Source organism: Solanum dulcamara, chromosome 4 (assembly GCF_947179165.1).
Source record: "Solanum dulcamara chromosome 4, daSolDulc1.2, whole genome shotgun sequence".
NCBI classification, from domain to species: Eukaryota; Viridiplantae; Streptophyta; class Magnoliopsida; order Solanales; family Solanaceae; genus Solanum; species Solanum dulcamara.
The window spans coordinates 517,247-533,747 of record NC_077240.1 but is presented as its reverse complement, the minus strand read 5'-3'; the positions used below and the strand labels follow the sequence as shown (position 1 = coordinate 533,747).

General features: G+C 31.8%; 2 protein-coding genes across 2 annotated transcripts; both read right to left on the bottom strand.

Moving 5' to 3' along the window:
* Positions 1-11,183: 11,183 nt before the first annotated feature.
* LOC129884439 (uncharacterized) lies at positions 11,184-12,439 on the bottom strand. The gene has a single exon (XM_055958736.1). The coding sequence runs from the start codon at positions 12,111-12,113 to the stop codon at positions 11,277-11,279; it is 837 nt and encodes a 278-aa protein (XP_055814711.1). The 5' UTR covers positions 12,114-12,439; the 3' UTR covers positions 11,184-11,276.
* A 2,579-nt stretch (positions 12,440-15,018) lies between these two features.
* On the bottom strand, positions 15,019-15,507 carry LOC129887268 (uncharacterized). The gene has a single exon (XM_055962300.1). It carries the CDS (start codon positions 15,505-15,507, stop codon positions 15,019-15,021), a length of 489 nt encoding a protein of 162 aa, XP_055818275.1.
* Between the last annotated feature and the right edge of the window lie 994 nt (positions 15,508-16,501).

The following is a 16,501-nucleotide window of genomic DNA, read 5'->3' as shown; positions in this document are numbered from 1 at the left end:
CTTTAAACAACCCACCATGAATTTCAAGAGCCTTTAAATAGATAAATAGAGGAATTACTTGTAAACCATCAATTCATATATATGAAATTATGTTGCATCAAAATAGAGCAAGAATCATTAGTTTAACCATGATTCATACTATTAAGTAAAAATAAGAATTTACCATAAGAAAATATTACTTGAAATCAAGATATTTAATTGAAAGAGTTTTTGGACTACATGGGTGGAAGAACCCATGGATAAACACACACATAACTTAGAGTAGAGCTTAAAGAAAATAAATATAATTTATCATATAATCAAAATAATTTAGACATGAGAGTGGAAGGAATACTCTCATTGAAGCCTTACATACCTAGAAACCAAAGCTTTAGTTGGTACCGAAAGACTTAATGAACACTCTTGAGTCCTAGCTTCTCTCCTTGCCGGAACGTTTTGTGTACTACCCGGAGTATATGAATCACCGGAATAGTATTTCTTCACTACTAAGAACTAAAACTATATTTGAGAATGTGTAAAGAAGTGTATAGAGAGAAGATTTGCTTGAGAAAGCTTGATGAATAAAATGAGAAAATAAGGTGGGTATTTATAGGTGGGAAAGAGGGACCTAACAATAAATAAAATAATTATAAAAAAAATCTGAAAATTTAGTGGAATATATTGATGTCATGGATGATGTTAAATGGAGGACAATTTATGTTATGAGTGATGTCAAATATATCTAGATCTTTCTATGGTAGGTGAAATGAGTTATTTTTGACAGAATACTCTTTTTGGGAGCTGCGTTTGAATAAGATAAATTCCTTATTAGGATTTGGTGCATAAGAATTGTAGATATAGAAGTCTAGTTTCATATCGTTTAAGAATCAACCAATTTGGATAAACCTACAGTGAGATATGAATTTTCTTCTATAAACACTCATTTCCGTCACAGCATCCTACCTTACAAAAATTAATTTATTTGACCTACTTAAACTCCGATTATTAAAATATGATCTTCATAAAAGTTGTAGGTAATGATCTTGTGGTTACTCAAAAATTTGAATCACTCAATTTGAATATTTCTATGAAAAGTTATGCCCAAAATACATAGACTGTATCATGTTTAGGCTAAAATTGAAACACCGTATACAACGTTTTTAGGGGATGTTACAGTGAGACTTTTCGAATACAATACTAGTGGTTCTATAAAGGAAATTCTAATTTATATTAAAAGTCTGCACTATGTGTTAAAAGTGTATTATGCATGAAACAAAAATGTATTAAACATTATACCTGATGCAGGGAGTATACTGCCGCTTGCTTATGCCATTGTTGAATCAGAGAAGGATGCATCTTGGAGGTGTTTTTTGAACTATTCAAAGAGGCATTTGGTTAAAGATCAGAGATGTGTATCATTTTGGATAGGCATGCAATCATTATTAAGGCAACTTCAATAGTCTATGATGAAATACCTCATTTCGCGTGTATATGACACTTATTACAAAACATAATGAAAAACTTCAGAAAGAGTCAGCAAAAGGTAACATAATTATTCTATTTTATGGCAAAAACATACACCATGGTAGAGTTTAATCAACATATGACAATTATTGAGAAGATAGACAAGAGGATTAAAGACTATTTGCTGAACATTAAATACAACAAATGGTCACGTGTTCATGCTCAGGTAAATAGGACTTGGATGATGACATCCGACATTGAGAATTAGTCAATTCAAGAACAAGACATGCCAAAGTTCTTACAGTCTTGCACCTCTTAGAATTGATGAGACAACTTGTTCAAAAATAGAATAACAATAACAGGTCGAAGTCAACATTTTCAGAATTTTACCTTAGAAAAAAGTATGAAAAAATTCTACAACGTAACAAAACTGCATCGGAGAAATTAAGAATATGGTATATGTAAATTTCTTTTTGCTAATATTTTTTCTTCTGATTCACATCTAAATCTCTCTTGCTTATATTTTTTCTTATTTTTCATAGATTAGGGAGACAAATGAATATGTGCATACAGTACTTGACCCTTGTGACCAGGAGGTCATGGGTTTAAGCCTTGGAAACAGCATCTAGCAGAAATGCAAGGTAAGACCGCGTACAATAGATCCTTGTGGTCAGGCCCTTCCCCGAACCCTGTGCATAGAGGGAGCTTTAGTGCACCGGGCTATCGTTTTTAAATATTTTTTCTTCTAATTCACATCTAACATCTCTCTTGCTTATATTTTTTCTTATTTTTCATAGGTTAGGGAGACAAATGAATATGTGCATACAGTACTTGATGGTAATACACGATTCACGATATGCCTTCAACAACGTACATGCACATGTGGGAGATTTCAATTGGATGAGCTGTCATGTCCACATGCTTTGGCTGTTTTAGCAACAAAACACACTGGTTATGAAAAATATTGCTCTGATTACTACATAAGAGAGAATTTATTGTTGACATACCAGTTTTACTTGAATCTCTTCCAGATGAAAGCACCCGAAATATACCCACACACGTTCTTGAAGAGGTTATACTTCCAACACTTGAAAAGAGACCTCCTAGGAGGCCAAAATATAAAAGACACGCGCAATTAAGAGAAGATCGATTTAAAAAATCAAAAATAACATGCAACAATTGTGGACAACAAGGTCACAATATGAAGACTTGCAAGAATGTTAGGCCTTTGGATTAAGAATAAAGAATGACATTTGAAATAAAGAATAAACTCTATTTGTTTTAGGTCATTAGTTTACTATAAGAATTCATTTTTTAGTTCAAGTTTAATTCATTTTTGTGGTCTATAAATCACTGAAGGTTTTTTCATTAGCTACAATTTTTATTCGTGTCTAATTCTCTTCTAATTCAATTTTAGTGTGTATGTAATTCATTTTTAGTTCAAGTTTAACTCATTTTTGTGTTTCTATAGATCACTAAAGGCGTTTTCATTAGCTACAATTTTTATTTGTGTCTAATTCTTTTCTAATTCAACTTTAGTGTATATGTAATTCATTTTTAGTTCAAGTATAATTCATTTTTGTGTTTTATAAATTACTAAAGGCTTCTTCAATAGCTACATTTTTCATTCGTGTCTAATTCTATTCTAATTCAATTTTAGTGTGTATGTAATTCATTTTTAGTTCAAGTTTAACTCATTTTTGTGTTTCTATAGATCACTAGAGGCGTTTTCATTAGCTATAATTTTTATTTATGTCTAATTCTTTTCTAATTCAACTTTAGTGTATATATAATTCATTTTTAGTTCAAGTATAATTCATTTTTGTGTTTTATATATTACTAAAGGCTTCTTCAATAGCTACATTTTTCATTCGTGTCTAATTCTATTCTAATTCAAGTTTAATGTGTATATAATAATTTTAGTTAAGTCTAATTCATTTTTGTGTTTTATAGATCACTAAAGGTTTTTTCATTAGCTACACTTTTTATTCGTATCTAAATCTCTTCTAATTCAACTTTAATGTGTATGTAATTCATTTTTCCATTCAAGTTTAATTCATTTTTACTTTAAGTTTCATTTTTGTGGTCTATAGAACACTGAAGACGTTTTCAACACAACATTAATTCATAATGCAAGTTTCAGTTTGATAACACTACCGCAACACTTTAAAATTAACGTAGCTATGTATTACATTATTAAAAAAAAGATATATTTTACATGAACAAAAAACTATATTAAAAGTGTATTTTACATGAACAAAAATCACCTTAAAAAAGATAGCACAAAACAATCTACAAAACCTAACTAATACACTAGCTATAACTGTTTTTAGACAATCTAGTTTTCATAGTCATATTAACTCTTTTACTTTTTCACTGTATATTCTCATAGTAGAGCTCCAAACCTCATTCGGAGACTGTGTGCACTTAGTTGTTGATTTGCAATAACCTAGCCCTTGTTCACTAACTCCACAAATGCAACCACAAAAACTCCATAGTCCCTACAAAATTTAAAATATAAAATCATTATAAAAATACTATTGAGTTTAATAAGACCAATACAAAATATAGTATCTATTTGATAAAAAATTAAACTTACAGTGAATTTTCTTATTGTCTTGAAATCCCTTCACTTATGAACTTAGATTCAATGAGCTCAAACTTATTTTTTTCATTGTATTTAGGTGATGACTTCAATTCAGGACACTTATCATAGAACTTGACCACACTCAACAACGTTTTGAGCCAGATAATTTACCCCACCCCCAAAGCCGAAAATAAATCATACACCTTCAAAGACTTTTCAATAATATCAAACACAACAACAATTCAATGATAATCCTCTTTAATGTTTACTGGAAAGAGAACATAATCCACTTTGTCCCATGGGGTGCTTGCCAACAAACGACATCCACATATATACTCAACAATAGCATCAGAAGCTTTGATTCTAAATTTCTTCTTATTTTCATGATCTTCATAAAATTGAAAATAAGATTGAGCAATCTTTGTTTTGAATAAACAATCAGTATTTATAAATCGAATATTATTGTTAGTTTCATACTTCCCTTTCTTTTTAATATAATAAAAAATGACATTAAGATGTTGCAAAAGATTAAAAAATGACGTCAAGTGTCAGATAATGCTTCAATAGTAAGTAGCAATAATCGCCATGGATATAAATCATGAAAGAAAAATAGGAGAAGAAGTTGATTCAGAATAATGAGGGTGTTCAACTGGACTTTACATAACTAACCTCATCACTTCATGTTTGTCCAGAATGTGTCAATTTGAAAAATTATTCTTTTATTTGTATATTGCAAACACCTAATTCAAATACTGTCTTGAGGACATTAACAACATGTGGGTAAGCTTTTTTCCCCTTTAAAACATAAAATAAATGAAATTTTCAGTCAGTTAACTCATTTAAGCTAAAGAAAATTTTTGACATATAAAATAGCAAACATAAATAAATTATGTCTTTTTGTACCCGTATAAAGCCACAAAGTGAATGAATCTATCAAATCAGATTCATCATCTACTCCGATTACAAGTAAAAAATGATGTTTTATCTCAAATATTTGATGTGTTACACATAAAGTCCCTCCAGATTTAAAATGTTATATATAAGGAGATTTAATTGACTTTCCTGAAATTTTTTTCTTCCACGCTTCTTCGGTATCACTTTCTTTTTATTTTCATCAACAATGGCTTTCTTTTTCCTTTTATTTTCTTCAACAGTGGCTTTCTTTTTTTTAGATATGATGCTTCTGCCTTACGAATCTAGGAAAGATCTTCAGCACACAACATGAAGTCATCAAGCGTTTGAGGAGTTTTTTGACAATTCTTTGCCGCATTGGCATCAGTAAATGCACCACTATCTAGTTCACCTTTGTTAGCTTCACTACTATTAGGTTGCGCCTCAACTGCATTAAGATCAACAACCTCTTCACCTATATACAATATTTTAGTAATGTAGTAAGGGAGGAACAAGTAGAGTAATTAGAGATCACATGGGAAAGAAGTTTATTTGAACTTTCAAAATAAAACTAATACCATTTATATAAGCAGCAACCTTACATAAAACTTGTTAAATTGCAATTCGTGCAACATCTTCATCTGTACATAACATGAACATTTTAAAAAAAATTGAATGAAAGTATATGAAATGTGTATTACATTTATATTAAACTATTCATTACCAATTTTACTTTCAGAATTCCCAACAACAACAAATTTAACTGAAGCTTTAAACACTTGAGATTATTCATGTTGATTTGATTTCACAACTTGAGCGTCATCCTCTCTTGATACATGTATTGATGCATCAACACATGGAGAAAATACTGTGTGTGTAATTAAAATATATTACAAGAAAAATATGTGAATAAAGAATCAAGCTTAAACTACAACTTAGATAAGTAAAAAATCTAAAAAGTAAATAAACTACTAATTAACTCTCTGCCAGCAATCAAAACAAGATATTATAGATGTATTAAAAACATAAAAGAACCTTCATTGAAGTCTAATTCACCCGAAAATGTCTTGCCAGCCTCTTTGTTAGATTATTCCCTGGATTTTTGAGTTAAAAAACTGTTGACGTCTCTCTTAGCAAACAACAAAGAAATATCCTTCAATAATTGTTTGTTGAAATTCATCACAAATTCTTTCATTTGAATAGATTGTAAGTCTTTCAAGAGCTTTGTGATTTTCATTTGCCTAGTTTATAATCAAATGTAACACAAATATTAGAATAACAGTTTTGAAGCCAAGTTAATTTATACCTTTACAAGTTCTTTTCTCAACACTATAACCTCCCTGGTCAACATATCTAGACTATGCTTTGATCCTTTCAGTTACAATTTCAAGATTTCAGAATGATAATCACGAGGTTCAGGAAGCCTGAATTTAGATACCTCATCTTCACTTGTCACTATATTTTCAAAGTGAAATTAAAATACAGAAACAATAGATGTATTTACTTAAGTTGAACTAATATATATATGTGTCATAAATTGTATTAACTTTGTATATATACCTTGTATCTACTAGGCATGAAGATGTCATTTTCAATATGCTTTTGCCAAGGACTTTCAACAACTGTTTTTCACATCAAAATTCTTGGAATAGAATCAAAAATCCGAATAGCTAAATCTTCATCGACTTTAGAACAACACTCAAAAATTCAAATTTGAAGGGCAAGAGGCAATCCACCTAATTTATAGTACTGATTGGTTTAATTAAGCTTGTACCTTACATTACCAAGCAACTTCTTGTAGACATCTAAACTCCACGGGTAAAAATTGAATTGTCCACTTTCCACAAGGTAGAAATCTCTATTACTAATTTGGTATTCATTGTTCTTATATGAAAAATAAAAAATCATTAATAAAGAACAAAACAACTAGTGAAACAACGAAATCGTCATCTATGAATTTTTTTGCTAAAAATAACTCCCGTCGATAATTCTTTTGAATAGTGATTTGTTCAGTAAATAATTGTTCAACAACCGATAAGGAGAATCTGGAACATTATGATCCTGCATATAAATAATATCAATCTATCACTATAGATAATTATATTTTAACATGAACCCTCAAATATGACTCAAAACCAGCAGCAATATAGTAAGCTCAATTAAAATCAACAACAACATTCAAAACCAGCAGCAACATACTAACCTCAATTAGAAGAACAAGAAAGTTTAAAGGCATATAAAATATTCCAGCAAAGCATTATAACATGAAGCTAGAATTTTTAAAAGAGAAATCAAGAAGTTGATCATTAATAGAAACTAAGAAGAAAGTATTATAGAGAAAATCTTAACATAACCGCTAGGCAAGGAGAAAATGAATAGGCTATGACTAACAAATGAATAAGAAATATGCAGGGAAAGGACACAAAGCATAGGAGACCAAAATAGACATGAAAAGAGCTCAAACTAAGCAAGTGATCACATATTTCAAGGTGGAATTATCAAACAGTAGATAAATCAAGCTTAGACGAGTATAATATTTAAAAGAACTATGAACTCAAGACAAACTACAATCCAATACTCAATGCTTAAGCAATAACAAAATTAGAACAACATGTTTAAAGATTTGTGATTCACAACTTTTCCAATGTAAGATTCAGAACAACATGTTTAACATCTAAATCAGTCATATAACGAAAAGTTTTATTCATAGCAAATAAAAGGCTAAATATAAAGTTCATAATACATTAATTTCACTCCATAAGAAAAGTAAAGAACATATTAAATTAAAATAGACTATAATGAAAGTATCAAATACTCAAAAAAATTCACTTCTGTTCTTTACATATCATTGTCCCTAGTTCTCTTCTAATTCAACTTTCATGTATGTGTAATACACATTTTAGTTCAAAGTTTAATTCATTTTTGTGGTGTACAGATCACTGAAGACTTTTTTCATTAGCTACAGGTTTCATTCGTCTCTAATTTTCTTCTAATTCAATTTTAATGTGTGTGTAATACATTTTAGTTCAAAGTTTAAATCATTTTTTTGTGGTGTACAGATTATTGATTTTTTTTTCATTAGCTACAAGTTTCATTCGTCTCTAATTCTCTTCTAATTCAACTTTAAATTTAGACTATAATAAAAGTATCAAATACACAATTTTTTTCTTCAACATCTAGCACACAAGTTCAAAACAACAACAAACTAAGAAAATACACATAAACAGATTGAAAATGCTATTAGTTAAATAATGTGTTGTTAGAATGACATACCGGATATAGACTCTCCGGCAGAACTATATTTTTGCACAATCGATTTTGACCTTTTGAATTCTTCTCTTGAGCAACTGTAGGTCTCACTTTCTTTGACTGAAATTGAAGAGGTAAATCCTCAAAATCATCATCACTGTCAACAACTTTCTTAGATGTTGATGCAACATCAACTCGTTTTCTTTTCGATTTAGATTTAGAACTCAATTCAGTAGTTTTTTTCTTACTTCTACCGTCCTTTTTCTTCACATGCATTGCTTGGAAATTTTGATTAACCTCACCATCAACTTCTTCTGGAGATTGATTTGCAGAAATTTCCGAACTAAAAGTAGGACCGGCATTCACTTCACCACCACCGGTTGAATCAACAATTCAAATTTGTGGGCTTCTTTTAGGAGATTTCTGACCTTCCATTATAATTGTGCACCTAAAACCTATGAGTTCCGTCTGAAACAAACAAAAAGATGAAGGAATCAGGGAAGAATGAAGAAAAAGCCCTAAGAGAAAGAGAGAGATAATGACGCTCCCTTTTCCTTTTTTCCCAAATAAAAAAGTGTATATAATGTCTTATTTAATTAAAGTATTGTCACTGATTGTTAAAAATGATAATAAAATAAAAGTTTGTTTAAAAATGATAAATATTTTTTAAAACACATTCAATTAAGTAATTTTTCCTTTACTAAAAAATTATTTGCCTGTGCCTACCGCCAATTAAAAAAATTCCACACCACAATTTTGTGTGTGGTATGTCTTCAGATTGATACATTTGAATAGTAAATCATACTATTATATACTCCTTTGATTTACAAACATAGAGGCTAGAGAAGATTAAGGTTGAGGGCAAAAAATTAAATATTTTTTACTTTACATTATAAAACAATTTTTACACTAGAGGAAAGTGATTCTGATCTTGATCTTACACTAGATAACGAATTGATTGCATAACCAAATACATTTTTTTAACGGAAGATCTCCTTTAGTTCATTTTGCGATGACATATGAAAAAATAGCCAAGATGCATTCATCTTTTACTATAGAGCTTTGCCAACTTACTTAACATTTTAACTATTTATCCAAGATTAATTAGTTCAAGCTAAGGAAGGATCTCCGTAGTAGAGAAAAACTGAAGTTGAGATATTTGTAGCTGCAAAGTGAAGTTGATTTTTGTATTCATTTTGATGTTTATAGGAATTTACTTCCTCTTTTTTCGAGTTTATAATCTTGGACAACAACGACCAATTACTTGATTGAGATCGGTTTCCATTGACATATGACAACAAGGACTTAAATAGGCCTAGAGTAACTGACTGCACTTCCTTCAACATGCTAGCAACTGCCAATGTTTCAGGTTTCTCAACATTTTCTTTCATCCTACTCTTCAAATCTAAGCAACTTTTAGATCATCTTCTTGGACTTCTTTATAGAGGTTTGGTAGCTAAAGATGTCATCCATGTTCCGCCTTCTACGAAGAGCAGAAAGGAGGTCTCGTTTGTTTTGTTTTTCATTCGACAAGAGATCTTTGATGGTGACACAAACGTCCAACAGCTTGAGGTACCCCTCTAATAATTCGTCCAATTTATCTTGTGAAATGGCTTGTTGAACGTGTGGTAGTTGAATCACATCTTCCGTGTAATCTAATATGTTTTCAAGATCACCTAATCTGTAGGTGAACGACGAAAGGCTAGAAGAGGTAGCCTCAGAAGATGATTAAGTGTTCATTGAATTGAGACACGATAGGGTGAGATGCAGAGGGAAAGCTGCTAGAACGAGCATGCTTCAAGGTGGTTTTTGGTCTCAAAGGTGAGGGGGCCATTTGTTTTTTCGATATTGGAAGGTCCAAACAATTCTAAGTTTTCAAGTTGTGCTCCTTCTTCTTGCACTTGCTTGATTATGTAGAACTATAGAAAAGGTCTTGACTTTGATCTAGATCTAACAACCAACTAGCTTTTCTAGGCATGTCTGTGGCATGTTAGCAAGTTGGGTGTTTGTAAACCTGTTCGATAACTATATCTTTATGAGTAATGTTGTTGTTCGAGACAAAAAAAAAATTGACAACTCTGCATTCATAAAAGCCACTCGCGCACTTCATTCAATTTATGAGAACCTAGAGGGTGAAGATTATATAACATGACTCTGATGTGGATCGAACTACCAATTAGACGATGTTTGTGCTCTGTCCCCTGCCAGCAGTGCTTGGTACCAGATACTAGTCTTGACTTGGCACAAACATGATTATTATTTTTAAATCATTGCACGATTGAGTATTAGTTGTTGCCAATTTTCATGGATCTTGTCAACCAAATGCCTGGTGAGATCCACAGAAAGCTGTCTCAGCTTTCAAAGATAAACAACATATGCTTACTTATTTGTAAATGCAAACGTGCACAAAAGATTGAAAACTCTGAAACACATCGAATGACAGTCTTGATTTACAAGTAATTTACAATATATTATTATCTTGCCATTGGTGACAAAAAGAATCTTGACAACTACATGCACAAATGGCACTCGTGCACTTTATTCAGTTTCATACAAATAATGGAAGCAACCGCACACGATGACGAGTAACGTGACTTTGATTTGTATCAGGCTATTACTTAGGCGATTTTTCTGTTATGTCATCTATAGATCCGTATACTTAGCCAATCGCCAGGTTTCTGATCAGAAAAGAGAGACACAAATCAATTGATCTGATCATTGCTGATGTTGTCGAAAAGTTTGCAACAGAAAGAATCTTGACAACTCTGTACACATGAAATGACAGTCTCGGTCTACCCTTTTTGACGTACATGCCAATTATGTTGAAAAACCTATGGTAAAACTAGCCAAGGCGGATTTTACCTGAGTACAATAGATTTCCATTTTAATTAACATCTAAATATATTAATCCAAGCAAAGGGAAGGAATGTTGCAGTAGCAGAAACAGAACTTGACACTGTATTCAATAAGTAAACACAAAAGGAGAGATATTTGTAGCAGCAAAAAATGAACTTGATCTTGTATTTCATTTTGATGTGTATCATAAAATGTACACGTGTTACTGTAGTACATAACTTTTGGATAGGCAACATCCATTCTTGACTAGCTAGTGATTGAAAACATTGAGGAGGGATGCTCGGGTTTTGATTAAACGCCTGAAAAAACATTCAATCCCTTCTTCAAGAACCTCAATGGTTGCCTCCATCTCTCGCAGCTGACTCGTCAATTCTTCGTATTTGCTAGTCTTATTGTGACTGAGAAGTGAGCACACAGCAGCATCAACATTGTCAAATTCATTGGCTTCTACTTCCTCACTTTTCGAGAGCATACTCTTGGACAACAAGGACCAACTACTTGATTGAGAACCTGTTCCATGGACATAGGACAACAAGGCCTTAAATAGTCCTAGAGTGACTAACTGGACATCATGCAATTCTCCAACAACAGCCGATGTTTCAGTCTTTTTTGATGTGAAGTTACTTTCCTTCATCATGCTCTTCAAATTTTTGAGAAGTTTTGGTATCATCTTCTTGGACTTCCTTCTAGAGGTTAGATAGCCAGAAATGTCATCCATATTCCGTCTTCTACGAAGTGCTGAAAGAAGGTCTTGTCTATTTTGCTTATCATTCGACAAAAAATCTTTGATGGTGGCACAAATGTCTAATACCTTGAGGTACCCCTCTAATAATTCATCAACGTTCGGTGAAATGGCTTGTTTAACGTGTGGTAGTTGAAGCAAATCTTCCGTGTAACCCAATAAGTTTTCAAGATCACCAAGCCTACAAGTGAAGGATGAAAGGGAGGAAGAAGTAGCCTCTGAAGAAGATGCAAGTCTAGACAGCTTCTCATCGAATTGAGACACAATAGGGTGAGATGTGGAGGGAAAGCTGCTAGAACGAGCATGCTTTAGGGTGGTTTTCGATCTCAAAGGTGAGGGAGCCATTTTTTTTTTTCTTGTTGAATTGAAAGGTCGAATTCTATGTTCTCAAGTTGTACTTCTTTTGTGGCTTTTGTTTCATATATATAGAACTAGAGAAGAGGATTTGACTTGGATCTAGATCTAACAGGCAACTTAGTTATTCTAGGCGATGTTTGTGGCATGCCTCCTCCAACCAAAAAGAAAATTGACAACTCCGCATTGATAAATATCCTGCCTCTTCAAGCCAAGAAAAGCCTATCTTAATGCAATGACACACTCTTTTCCAGCACATGGATGATATAGTTATATCAAGCTACCACTTAGGCGATGTTTGTGCTACGTATCCCTTCCATTACTTTATCAACTCCTAGAGACAACAAGAATCTTGACAACTCTGCGATCAAGGGCCAGCTGCCAGTTCTGCTAGATTGGAGTCTTGATAAGCTGCTTCTATCATTAGATGTATGTGGGAAAGAAGAAACTGGAATATGCCTAACCAGCAAAACAGGTGACCAGACAATTCTAGTTGATAAAATCTCGAAAATCAAGTACAAAACATTAAGCTCCTGGAAGAAGAACTTTAGGCCTTTAATCTAAATCAGACTGCCCTTCTGTTGTCAACGCCAAAAACTTTCGGAGTAATACATACACCAAAATTTTAAATTTCTTAGATGCTACTACAGTTATATTTTTTGATCCCTTGTTGCATCTTCTCAACATGTCCATTAAATTGTTCGTGAAAATTCACCCTATCTTTTGAGAAGATGTGAAATGTAGAAATTAAATGAGACAAGTAGGTCTTACATAAATGACAAATACATATAATTCTGAATCACACGTCTAGTACCACACGTGTAATTTAATGATATTAATAGTTTCCAAGATTCCAATTGTCTCTAAAGGTGGCAAGATCCGTTTATTTTGTCAAATTGTTTGATGAAAAAGGACACGTACACATCAATTTAAACATAAAGGCATAAGAGTGGTAAGTTAGAGCAGTGGCCGTTGAGTGTTAGAAGAGGACGATATTGTTGCAATTGCAAGAATAATCACCCTTTTCCTTAAGGTTCGGGGGCAAGTATAGTCCGTTTTGCATGGTTTAGGGACAAATCTGACCATTTTCCCTTATAAAAAAGTCTCACACATTAAAAAGCTTTTATTATTAGTCAATACAAGGATTAAAAATTACGAGATATGGTAAATATTACTATTTTATTATTTCATATGGGTATAGTTTTATTTTATTAGCGCGTGTGGGTATATTTTGATAAATTTGCTATGGAAGGTGGGCCCCACTTTCTGAATTGTATCAGAATCAAAAACGTTTCAACTGCCCCTTTTTATTTCTATTATACAGTTTCCTTCCTTTCTCTCTCTACTCAACTCAAAACTCGCTCCTAAAATCTAGCCGTGTATTAATTTTGAATTTTCACCAATCTAACTCTCCCTCACAATTGATAGTCTCCATTTGAGGTAACCTCTAAATTGTGTATTAGTTTTTCATTGTGTGTTTTTTCTTCATTTTTTTTTGTTCTTCTGTGCTTTCATCTTCTTCTTTTTTTCAGTTTGAAACTTCAGAATTAGTTTTCCCCAATCGATTGATAGTGTTGACTCTCAAACAATGGATGACCAGACTCCATATATGAGAGTCAGACGAGGTATACAATTGCATGCGTTTTCCCCTCAAAATTTTTCATCATTTTCTATCGGCCTAACACAATTATTGGGAGAAAATACAGGATCAATTGCAAGAAGTAAAGAGATTGACAATGCCATATCTAGTGAAGACTATGAGATCAGGTCCAAGCTCAGAAATAACCCTATGAAGGTTCACCAAATCACACAACAAGCAATAGGAATTAAAATAAAGGAGATGGCGCAGGTCTTGGGGGTTTGCTAGTGGAGGTAAGGTGGTCTGTTGGCGTTGCTGTTCGCTGGTGGAAGAGCTGCTCCAGGGGCTGCTCGCTGGTGGTCTGTGGTGGACGTTTGGTGCGAGCTCGTGGAGGTGTTCGCTGCTGGCGGAGGAGAAGCAACAGCAATGAAGGGAGATAGAGATAGAGGTGTGGCGGAGTTGAGGGAGATAGAGAGAAGAGAAGAGGAGAGGAGGCAACGGTCTTGTTCTTCTCTTGTGAGAAGATGAAGAGTATGAAAAAGAATCTAAATCTTTAGGTGTAGGGTGTGAAAAGATAAGAATGAATGGAAGCCGTTTGATCAATCAAACGAATAGATGAGATTGAAATTGAGATTTAAAAATAGACCACATTAAATTTCATCAGGCTAGAATTAAAATAAAAAGGACTATGCTTTGAATAAAAATGGAGGAAAAATTAAATAGATAGTCATGTAATTAATAACATAATATATCTATTGAATAAGTAAAATCATACCCTTTATCAAGTAGTAATATTTTTGTACATAAAGTAATTACTTATGTATATACTATGTTAATATATGTGTATATATATATATATATGACATATGTATGTATATAACACGTATTAAAATAAATGCATAATTAATATAGTTAACTAAAATATATAATAAACTTAATTAAGTAATAACTTTATATGCACATGTATATAAGACCTATTAAAATAGATATGTAATGTGTATATATTAGTATGAATAAGTAAATTATAAAATAAACTTAGTTAAGAAATATTTTTTATATAAAGAAAATACACACACATATGTAATATATACTAAATTGACATGTAAAAATATTTGAGTGTATTAAGCTTATTGTAAAAAAATGATAAAGATAATAGTAATAATATTAATAAATAGCAAAAAATATTATAAATCATGAATGTCGAAATATACGATTTATTGGGTAAAACTAAATATAAATTTATTTATTTAATAAAGAAGCAATTTTGAGAAATGTCTATCTATTACGATATCAATCCGAAAAGTGGTTATAGGTTGGTCAAAATTGGGTGTCAACAATATGTCCTCTTAGAAAACTTCCATCCACAACAACAACAGGTCGACACTGTCTAAATCCTTGTATAAAAGTACCCAAAGCAACAAACATGTACAAGAATTGATCATTAATAGTTTTCTTTAATTGTATATGAGATCTTGGATAAGTGATAGACATCATATACAAATAAGCAGGCAGCTTCATGTATGATCCTGCAGGTATACCCCTCAAAGATATCAATGCCTTCTCTTTAGCCCTCCAAGCACACGTGTAATTAATATTAATTTCGAGTTGTAATTTCACATCATTTTTAATATCCACAGTTGTATACTTTCGTTTGTGATCTACTAGCTTAGGTTTGATAATCCCTCCAATCACATTACTTGGTAGTTGTTTCTGCGAATACACTTTGTCCTTCAAAGGACATGTATGCTCCTTGTTGAAGATTCTTATTTTGAACATTCCAGATTTGTTAATATTCGACGCCTTCATTTGTCATTTCAGTTATACAAATCGGATATTTGTTAAAATCATTACTAGCCTTCTTAAGCATTACATACACTCTCACACCCATGTCGTTGTGTATCCACATAGGTGTATTGGTTTGTTCTACCTTGTACTCAATTTTCAGTCTTTTGCTAGTCACATCAACATCAAGCTGATTTGTAATTACATTATACAACTCTGAATATAATGCATTCTCTTTGTAAATAATCCCCTCAATAGTATAATCACCATAACAATTTCCATCATCCCATTTACCAGAATGCATTACTAATATAGCTAAGAAACCCATTTTTGGGTATTGTTAAGTGCAATAAAAGAAAATACATTACACAAATCAACAAATCACACGATGACACTAAATATACAATATCTAATCTTATATACAAACCAACATAAACAACAACTATATTTCAACTACATTCCATATAACTGTATATGTATACAAAGTTGATTAATACACAATTTAATTGTATATGTATATATTAAACATCACACAACTTTTCTGATATAAATATGAGTAATATATAGATATTCAAGTGCTTCATTTTTAGTCCATATTTATACAATTTTTACACAAGTATAGTTGTATACATATAGTCATAATAATATATATCAAAATTGTATAAATACGGACTTTTTAACACATTGATTTGATCATTTATACATATACACTTAAGGAAGGTTTATACAACTTTATGTTACTCCACATATACAATCATAACTCCATCATAGCACAAAACTAGAATTATACAATTAATATCAATATACAATATACAATCGTACTAACATGAACTACAAGATTTCATATTTCGGTAAATCAATTTTTCAATTTACAGTAAAAATTGAAACATAGATCTCGTGTATGTGTTTCTATACAAATAAGCAATAGCTTTTACTCCCTAATTATTCAGAAAATTCAATCTAATTTGAAATCTAATTATTCAGATAATTCAATCTAATTGCACACAATTCATTCAAC

Coding starts and splice junctions, on each gene's coding strand:
- LOC129887268 (XM_055962300.1), bottom strand. CDS start 15,507: ATGAAGGCGTCGAATATTAACAAATCTGGAATGTTCAAAATAAGAATC.
- LOC129884439 (XM_055958736.1), bottom strand. CDS start 12,113: ATGGCTCCCTCACCTTTGAGATCGAAAACCACCCTAAAGCATGCTCGT.